Below are 10,103 nucleotides of genomic sequence, written 5' to 3' on the forward strand. Positions count from 1 at the left end.
TAGCTTCTATTCTATGTGCCTTATAATGCGGTGGGCCTTAGGTATGAAAATAGTTTTAAATTAGGTCATTCGTTGAAGGTGTGCCTTATAATCAATCTATAATGCCTTAGAAAAAATACGGTATGGATAAAACATTAACTTTTTGCAGTTGAAAATGACCCGATAAATGGACTATCCTTTGAAGCAAATTATGCATAAACTATGAATGTTAAGCTCATGTTAAAACTGCTTTTAAATCAGTATTCGTTTTTGTTTGAATATTTTCTGCTGGATTCTCTTTTGAATAAATGTCTCTAGGTTTATTTCCTCCAGAATGATTGATGAAAATTGCGTTTTCCGCATCTTCCGTTATGGCTTTGACACCTCCATTTTGCAGGGTCTCTGCGTGAAAGCGGCTTCTGCTGCCAGACTAACCGCGAAACAAAAAAAAGTCACTCACCCGAGTCATCTGCCCGCCCGTCTTGCGCGTATGCGTGTGTATGTGTGCTGCTCGCAGTGAACATCGCTCACACGCAGGCATTAACCGGGCACGTCTGTTCTCCACAGCAGGGCAGTGATGGACCCCGGGCCCCGTGCCTGGTCACTCAACTCCACTTCACCAGCTGGCCAGACTTCGGGGTGCCATTCTCGCCCATAGGCATGCTGAAATTCCTCAAGAAGGTCAAGGCTGTCAACCCGTCCTACGCTGGACCCATTGTGGTGCACTGCAGGTGAGAAGAACACAATTACGACCCTCCCCCCCTCCCCCCCTCCTTGCGTCATCTGTTTTCGCAGGTTATTAAAGAGCGGCAGATTGTTGCAATTATAACTCCTGCTTAAGAGAACGTAGGAAAAGCGAGCGTTATGGTCTCCGGGGGATAATATAGGTTGTTGAGTTATACTGTAGCTAGGACATTTTTTTTCCCTGCCCGGTCTGTGCATACGTGCACCTTTGTTTGACTGGTCAAGTTGAGCGCCGCAACAGGTGCTCGCGGTTGTTTTTCAACGCCCGAGGCCCATCTGCTGAAATGACCCTTGGAAATCTATTGCTGGGGGTTGCTTTTAGTATACACGCACTCGGTCCTTCGGTACCAAGCGTGTTCGTGCGGTAATAAACCTTACATGGATAAAAATGATTGGGCGTCTGGATTTTACACCTTTGACGGGAAATGGAAGACAATATTGAGATTTTTGGGGTATAATTTTGAGTTTTGTGTCACTTTTCTTTGATTTGTGAATCTATCTGCACAATTTTCAGAAGTGTTGCTAAGGGGTTTAGCTGTAGGCTATAATAATACACCATCATGTTTAATACAGGGGACGAGAGTACAATTAGCAATCAGGAAGTTGCACACGATAAATCTGGCTGGATCCGTTTTTAAACCCAACATACCTTTTTTTTTCAGTGCTGTGAGGTAAACTAATTTCTGTTGTGAGCCACATGGTAGTTATGGTTTCCCTTGGAGGTCCATTTTGACTAGGAAATCATATAACTCAGCAGTTCTCAAATGGGGGTTAGAGTACTCCTGGGGGTACGTGAAGGCACTTTAGGAGGAATGTGAGATTTGAAAAGGGTTTCTGCAGGTATCAGCAAATCTAATTGAATGCTTTTTAATTCAGCACATTTGTCTTTTCAAATCAAGAGCAAATTAATTGGGACATGAAGCGACGTGTTGCTTTATAGTGACTCCCTTATAAATCTCCATTGTGAAACATTGTTTTTGTTCTTGAACCATGTGCCACACTGTTACAAATTATGGATATACCTTTGATATGTTTTTATGATATCATAAAAGAATCAATGGGAAGAAAACACCAGGGAGCTGAAATTCCCTGCAGATGATTAAAACATGTAAATTTTAAAAATGCAACAATTCTGACATTTCTATGTGATTGCAGCTGGACGTGTGAGATTTTGTGTACAAAAATAATCATTGTCCAAATTTTGGACCATATAAAACCATTATAATTACACTTTTTGAGATGCATTTTAATAGGATTTATTAATTTTCTTGCGATTTTTGCAACATTCTGCTGAGCAGCGGTAAAACTAAGTCAGCAAACAGAAAATTATTTGCTAGCTTATGTTTCATCTCAGGACAGTAGGTGGCGGTAGAGACCAGTTAAGCGTCATCATCACTGCACAGTCTACAAAGACAGACCACACCATTTTTCAATTTTTTTGTCAGCTTTAATAAATTTAACCTAATATGTAAGCATAGAACTGATGCCAGAACGATTTTGAGTGGTTGAAGGAAAAATGAAAACATTCATAAATCACTTTAACTATCACGCCTTTAAAAGCATTTACAAAATCAGCAAAGAAAATGCAATGTGTATACTTAAGCATATTTTTCGTTATTATTTTCTGTGGCCAAAAACTAGAAGTGGGAACAACTTTTACGAAATGTATTGGTGACCTTAGCCCTTATACAGTATTGTACTGTACGTGTTGTTTTTTTCAAGAAGTGATGTTCCTTCCGTCTTACCAGTTGTTTGACAAGCGCTGTCTTCTCGTGTGTGTGCGTGTGTGTGTGTGTGCGTGCGTGCGTAGCGCCGGCGTGGGGAGGACGGGCACGTTCATTGTCATTGACAGCATGATCGACATGATGCACATGGAGCAGAGGGTGGACGTCTTCGGCTTTGTGAGCAGAATACGAGAGCAGCGCTGTCAACTGGTCCAGACCGATGTAAGCTTTGACCCCCGGTGACCCTTTGTGCCTGCCGACTGACAGTTGTTGTTGCAAGGCAAACAAACAACAACAACAAAAAGACAGCACAACAAACTGTCAGTGCTACTTGAAGGAGAAAAAACAAATCTCTGGTCCCGACTCCCGTTGTGCTCTTCCTTAGATGCAGTACTCCTTCATCTACCAGGCCTTGTTGGAGTACTTTTTGTACGGAGACACGGAGCTGGACGTTTGCTCCCTGGAGGGACATCTGCACGGGCTTCACAACACCAGGGCCCCCCACGACAGACTGGGCCTGGAGGAGGAGTTCCGGGTACGCCCAGCCTTTGCAACATTTCCGTAATGAATCGTCCCAACATGGCGGTATTTTTCCCGAGATCTGGCCCAGGGTGGCGCTCGGAGCGGCGGCGACATTAATAACGAGGCTTTATAAGGTGCCTCCATCTGCCGCGCGGAATTAACGGGAGCTCGTGGGAACTTTGCATGTTTTACTCACAGCTTTCGTCCCCGGTAGCCCCCTCCTCTCAGCTGAATAGAACTTTGTTGTTGCTGTTGTTTACTTGGGGCGCTAAATATTTTAGCGCTTTTGAAATACACTCCGGGGTGGCAACATTAGGTACGCCCGAGTCGTAATGCAAAACGATGTATTTAAACATTGATTGATGGCTTTATTATGCACAACCGTGTAACAGGAGATCATTATGAGAGGAAGAAAGATGAAAAAGTTACAAGAGAAACGAACGATAAAGCCGCACAGTTTACATCTTCTAAAAGTGGAAAAAAGTTGTTATATTGTTGTGTTATTATTACTTTCTAACTTTAGATAGACAATTGAGGCAAAGACAGAGGCAAATTTTCATTTCTTTCGTCTGTCCAACCTACGGTGTATATATGCAGGGGTGTGCAGACTTTTGCAATGTGGAGCCAAATTTGATGTTTAAAATGAACATTTGGACTAGATGGTTTTGAAAAATAAACACAAAAATATGCTTGATGATAGAAGTGACGATGACTTGTTTATAAATGTTACTAATATTAAATTAAATCATAATTTCATTACCGGTAAATAAAAAATGTTAAATGTGTGTGTTCAATTTTCATGCCCAAAGTAGTCATTTGGATCTGGGATTACAGTTTAATAAAAATAATTTTTTACATTTTAGTAAATTAAGTGAAATGTTAAGTCTGTCACATCGCAAGTTATTTTACTGTATTTTTGAAAGACTAGATTTTTTTTTCCTACCAAAACTTTAATTAGGCGTTGTGAACAAGTAAGCAAAATGAAAAAGATTTTGTTAAAAAAAAACACACACACTCACACGAGATAAATGCTCACGTGCCAATTTTTGTTTTCTTACTCTCCAAAAAACATACAAAATGAAGTAGGCAGCTATGCTAATTTGCAGATGATGTGCAAACTTAGTCTTTACTTTTTTTTGTATTATTTGCATTTAATCTACTATTCTCAAAGTGTGGTACAAGTACATATGGGCACACAGGCTCCCTCAAGTGGTACGTGGAAGAATCACAGCTTAACTGGAGTTCTGTTGTATTTAACTTTTAAGCTCAAAACGTTTACATTTAATCGCCTGGTTTGTTTTTAAACATTTATATGTATACAATTGTTAGTTAACTTTTCTGTGTATTATGTGTATGTCAAATGATATATTAATAATAATAATAATAAATTAATAATATTTAAAACCAGTAACAGAGCGCCCGAGTTGTATTTTTGCATCTCACCATTGCGCCGGTATGCTCCTCCCATCAGAAGCTGACCAACGTGCGCATAATGAAGGAGAACATGAGAACGGGGAACCTTCCAGCCAACATGAAGAAGAACCGCGTGCTTCAGATCATCCCGTGTAAGGAACACTTTGATTCTTCCGACGGTTCCATAATACATCACATCCGAGTGGCATCAAAGTCCGGGGTGATCCGTATCGATGCGGCTAATTACGTAATCGCGTGTCACGTTCGAATGAAGCGTGTCGGGAAAGCTTATCAGTGCGCTCACGTACCGGGATAACTTCAGTGCTCCTTTATAGTTTGCATTTTTAATGCAATTTGACTTATTAGAAATCACACAGATTAAAAAAAAAAATCTTGAGCGGATGAGTGGTTAGCATGTCAGGGTTTGAAGCTCGGTTCTTGGAATTTTTATGTTCTATTTGAGGTTCTACAACACTCCAAAAATGTCCGTGGAAAATAATCTGAAAATAATAATAAATCCCGGTTTTAAACATCCGTTCATTTAACATTCATAGCTTGTGGAAGACTCCCATTTTTTCTACTTGCTGGCGACTGAAACTGACTTCACCTGTTCGATTCTGTTAACATTTTTAGGTTTTTGGTTGCAATTTGATTCCAAAAGACCGAAGTTTAATTTTAAATTGAATCATAATTATATTCTTGAATTATCTTGGAATAGATCTAAACAGTCTTTTAATGTAATCGAGGTATTTTTCCCATTCTGCAGGTAGTAAATACAAATCATCTTTAATCTTCATTTCTGGCTGTCAATCATAATCATAATGACTTTGAGTGAGTTGTCTGATTGTTTTCTTGACCTTCCCTTTAGCATAGCTCCATCTAGTGGATGCTTAAAGAAACCCCAACCACTACTGTAGCTTCTATTCTGTGCGCCTTATAATGTGGTGCGCCTTAAAAATGAAATAATTACTAAAACAGGCCACTCGTTGAAGGCGCGCCTTATAATCCGGTGTGCCTTATAGTGCGGAAAATACGGTACTTTCCTTTAATGTCTCGTGGGTAGTATGCAATTCACTTTACTGACAAAAATGGACACCGCAAGAAGATATATAAGATACAAAATCACTTGTTGCTAGGCAGAATTCATTGTTTTTTTTTTCAGAAGTTAATTAAAAAATATTTATCTGTTAGCACTTGAATTTTCATGGAATCCCCGCTCTCCCAAACGCCACTTTTTCCTCTTCTTCCGACTTATATGGGCTTGAAAAAGTTTTTCTTTTCTTCCCTGGCACAGACGATTTCAACCGAGTCATCCTTTCAGTGAAAAGAGGGCAGGAGTTCACAGACTACATCAATGCCTCCTTTATTGACGTAAGCACCCCCCCACCGCCGCCGCGACCTCCTCTATGGATTTTCCCATAGAAGTATAAATATAAAGCTCATCGTCTCTTTCGGAAAGCATGCAAAACATCGTTCCTCGAGTGTTGTGCTGTGCCCTCCAGGGCTACAGGCAGAAGGACTATTTCATCGCAACCCAGGCCCCCCTGTCTCACACGGCGGAGGACTTCTGGAGGATGGTGTGGGAGTGGAGGTGCCACTCGATCGTTATGCTCACTGAACTAAAGGAGAGGGAGCAGGTGCGGCACGCTGCGTGCTTTCCATGTCTTATTGCAACTCGTTTGGACTGCTGTTCAAAAGGTACATCAGATCTACAAACCTTTGCCGACAGGAAAAGTGTTTCCAGTATTGGCCATCAGAGGGCAGTGTGACATTTGGAGACTACACAGTGGAGCTGAATGGTGACTCGCAGGGCGAAGCCTTCACTCTCAAAGACTTGGTGCTCACCCGCAGACCAGTATGTACCAAAAAATAGAAATTATCAACTATGATTATTAAAGAAAGGCAGAGAGAGACCCTATGCTTTCACTAGGGAGACTCAGTGTGTGTGTGTGTGTGTTTATATCAACAATATCGTGTGGAAATTGAAAATGTCATCATTCTCTAAAATGGCTGGCAGTGAATGAGTGTTAATCTTTCAACTGTAGTTCATGTTGCGATTGCTTACATGAAAAAAAATCTCTGCTCAGGCGTAATACTTTGGGTTTTATGTTTGGTAGATTATTTATTTTCACTATTTTTAAAACCAAGATTCCCCCCATACTAGCATGATTTGACTCAACTTGTCACATGCCACCTCTCGTTTCCTGTCAAGTTAATGATTTATTTTTGTGAACAAGTCTCTACTATGATCCCCAAAGAGGAGAAGATTTTTTTTCTGTGGACAAATATTCATTCATGATGATTTATTTTTGAGAACAGGTGTGACACTTTGTTAATTTTTTTCTTTTGTGGATAAATATTTTTTAAATAATTAAGTTATTTCTTTTTTGACAACGCATCACTTCAGCAATCCAAAAGAGGACACTTTTATATTGATTATTTTTTCGTGGACCAATACAAAAAAGTTTGAGAGTTTATAAAGTTGAATAAATCAGACACCGATGTTATGTCTTTTTTTTTTTTTTACCCAAAAATGTGTCGATTGATTAGGGGCTACTTTTTATATTTCACAGGGGATACACCACGGAAAAAACTTACCACTGTTCTAGCATAATGCTAATGCTAACATAAAAACGGACGCTTTATAGACAGAAGCTAGCCGCATCTGCGAGACGGCTTTACAGCAGACTTTTGAACTCAAAAGGCGCCGCAAATATACGATCGTATAACGCCTTTGTACGAAAACATGTTGCAGCCTCTTTTTACAGCGGCCTTGCGAAATAACGACTCCCCCGTGTCCCGTCAGGAGAACCACTCTCATCACGTCCGTCACTTCCACTTCCACGGCTGGCCTGAGATCGGAATACCGGCGGAGGGCCGAGGGATGATTGACATCATCGCCTCGGTGCAGAGGCAGCAACAGCAGTCCGGGAACCGTCCCATCGTCGTTCACTGCAGGTGCGGCGGGCGTTTTTAGTCGAGTCGCCGGCCCGTATAAACGCTCCGTTTTTCCTTTCTCTTCCGAGAAAGTCGCCGCGTTGCCTCGGCGGGGCCGGCGTTCTTATGCCTAAACCGCTTACGTGATCCTTTATAAAGACTTCTCGGCGGATGCTTTGATCAGAACCTAGCTTCAGGTGAAGTGATTCGAAAGCGGCGGCGGCGGCCCGGTGGGATCGATCCAATCCGCCCATTCGCAGTCAATTAAAAGCTCTCAAAGTGAAATATCCTCCGACTCCCCACTATGATTAATCTGATAAGATGAGCTAACGACAGGAAATGGTGTCATCACGCCGCTCTTTGCCTTCATCGCCGCTTGTCTAAGAGGGGCTTTTTAACCCCCCCCCTCCCCCGCCGCCTCACGGGAGCGGGACTAACCCTCGGCGATCCCCCGGCGTCTCGCTGCACTCGTCCAAATTGCACATCACTCCGCCGCCGGCTCCCTCGCCGTCCCGCCATCTCCAGTAAACATCGGCTTCGTCAAACACTCGGCTTCCACGCTGATTAGTGTTAGCGTTCGGATTAGCCTCGCCTTAAGTGGAGGGTGGAAGTGGGGATTATTAGCGCCATTAGCCCACGCAGAGGTCACCTTTTCTCTCGTCCGCGGTGCATTCAAATGGCGTACTTGCTCAAGGATAAAAAGTCATATTTGGCCATTTAAGTGGTTGCTTAAAATGGACCATGCGCATCTCGCTGTGGTACAAATATGTGAACAAAGGGCTCTTTGGTTTTTGGCTGACATATGAGGTTTCAATATTATTTATGTCACGTTGCTGTATACCGTATTTTCCGTGGCGCACCTTCGATAAATGGCCTTTTTTAAAACGGTTTTCATGTATAAGGCGCACCGTATCATAAGGCGCGTAGAATAGAAGCTACGGTGTTGCGTTATGCATCCACTCGATGGAGCTGCACGAAAGGGAATGGCAACAAAATAATCAGCGAAATCAAACTTCAATCAGAAATTATGAATATAGATTATATATATATATATATATATATATATATATATATATATATATATATATATATATATATATATATATATATATACACAAAATCTGGTTCAAAAGTCCCCTGGTTTGGGGACTGCTGGACTGCCACATGGTCTAACTTACATCTGTTTGCAGTTAGTTAATTTAAAAAAGAAAAAAAAAAGCCTTGTCCTTTGACCAATAAGCATTTCTAACATTGATTGAATGCAAAAAGGCTGAATGGAAAATCTCAACTTTTTGAGGTGAAAGTGGAAGTCTGAAAGTCCCCGAACGGTGATCTTGACTCCATTATACAGCGTCCCCGAGTGTGACACGGTTTTCCGTCTCGGTCTTTCAGTGCCGGCGCGGGTCGAACGGGGACCTTCATCGCCCTTAGCAACATTCTGGAGCGCGTGAAGGCGGAAGGCCTGCTGGACGTCTTCCAGACCGTCAAGAGTTTACGCATGCAGCGGCCGCATATGGTGCAGACCGTGGTAATGTTTGCAAATGAGACACAGAAACAACAAAAAGCTCCTGGCGGAGTTTAAATCGGGCACGTTAACGCGTCGCGTCTTAATTCAGTGTTTTGTTGTTTGTTTTTATTTTGGGGGGGGTTTTGTTTTCCAGGAGCAGTACGACTTCTGCTACCGAGTGGTGCAGGATTTTGTCGACATCTTCTCAGACTACGCCAACTTTAAATAACGCGCTTCTTCAACCGTCTGCTTTCCAATTAACTTATGCAAACAACTTGCTTTTTCTTTTTCTTTCTTGAATGTACATTTTCTAATGTTTTACATTTGGTCTCATAGTGTAATATAAGGAAACATATCAATCCTTTTTGCCATGTCTTTGAGGATTACATTTTGGGTGAAAATATTTGCTTAGTGCGTTAAAATATGTAGACATGTAAACACAGGGGTGCCTTGAGATATGGGTTACTTCACTTGCAAGAAAATCAAGTTAATTACGTCATTGCATGTTTAAAATATAAGGTTGTTTTAAAGTCTGCTAGCTTAATGCTAACGCATAATGGAAAATGCCTTAGACGGGCTAGAAAATAGCATCTTATTGGCAAAAGTCCACTTTAAAGCCCACTGAGGGGCAAATGCTGGCGAGCGTCTGCAAAGGTAAAAGCGCTTTTCGTGGGCTTTGTTCAAGTTAGCCAAAACTTAAGCGCAGGTGGTGCAGCAACACATGTAGACAGAAAATATAACACCACTCACAACCTTTCCTTCTGCGAAAAACTACTAGTATGATTGCAGTTAACTCAGTGACGAAACGCTTCTTTATCTGCATGACCGTATTTTACAGACTGATTTTATGACACAGGTGGTGCAGCAACACATGTAGACAGAAAACATAACACCACTCTCAACCTTTCCCTCTGCGATAAACTACTAATATTATCGCAGTTAACTCCGTTACGAAACGCTTCTTTATCTGCATGACCGTATTTTACTGCCCCCTAGTGGCCAGGATGTGCACAAAATAATGAACTGCAGGTAACAAACCATGATGCATGCTTCCTATAATGTTTTATAAACTACAAAATTCTTCAATGGCATTTTCTTGACCAACAGTGTTTTAGCTTAAAAAAAAATTTGAACTCGGATCTCAAGGCACCTCTGTGGATAGAGGTATGTCAGTAAATTTGATTCTGTTCAGAAAGTGAATAATTTTACTATAATGTATTATGTTTTAATATCTGTGTATGTATACTCTGTATATATAGCTAGCTAGCTATATATAT

General features: G+C 41.3%; 1 protein-coding gene across 3 annotated transcripts in view; it reads left to right on the forward strand.

The window, feature by feature from the left end:
• Positions 1 to 10,103, forward strand: part of LOC148419871 (receptor-type tyrosine-protein phosphatase epsilon-like) — a 30,413-nt gene that overhangs the window by 20,179 nt on the left and 131 nt on the right. Inside the window, exons 13-22 of one of the 3 annotated variants that reach the window (XR_015866369.1) lie at positions 547 to 710; positions 2,534 to 2,669; positions 2,833 to 2,982; positions 4,441 to 4,534; positions 5,677 to 5,753; positions 5,885 to 6,019; positions 6,112 to 6,237; positions 7,189 to 7,340; positions 8,712 to 8,847; positions 8,981 to 10,062. Coding sequence is in view for 1 of the 3 variants with exons in the window: in XM_088421100.1 (XP_088277226.1) it covers positions 547 to 710; positions 2,534 to 2,669; positions 2,833 to 2,982; positions 4,441 to 4,534; positions 5,677 to 5,753; positions 5,885 to 6,019; positions 6,112 to 6,237; positions 7,189 to 7,340; positions 8,712 to 8,847; positions 8,981 to 9,055 (1,245 nt within the window). In the remaining 2 variants the exon portion in view is untranslated. Of the gene's footprint in view, positions 1 to 546; positions 711 to 2,533; positions 2,670 to 2,832; positions 2,983 to 4,440; positions 4,535 to 5,676; positions 5,754 to 5,884; positions 6,020 to 6,111; positions 6,238 to 7,188; positions 7,341 to 8,711; positions 8,848 to 8,980; positions 10,085 to 10,103 lie in introns of those variants that run through there. The other 2 variants (XR_015866370.1, XM_088421100.1) reach the window with 2 other exon arrangements.

The sequence above is a fragment of the Hippichthys cyanospilos genome, chromosome 8, assembly GCF_059441005.1.
Source record: "Hippichthys cyanospilos isolate Australia breed blue-spotted pipefish chromosome 8, RoL_Hcya_1.0, whole genome shotgun sequence".
In the NCBI taxonomy this organism is placed as follows: domain Eukaryota; kingdom Metazoa; phylum Chordata; class Actinopteri; order Syngnathiformes; family Syngnathidae; genus Hippichthys; species Hippichthys cyanospilos.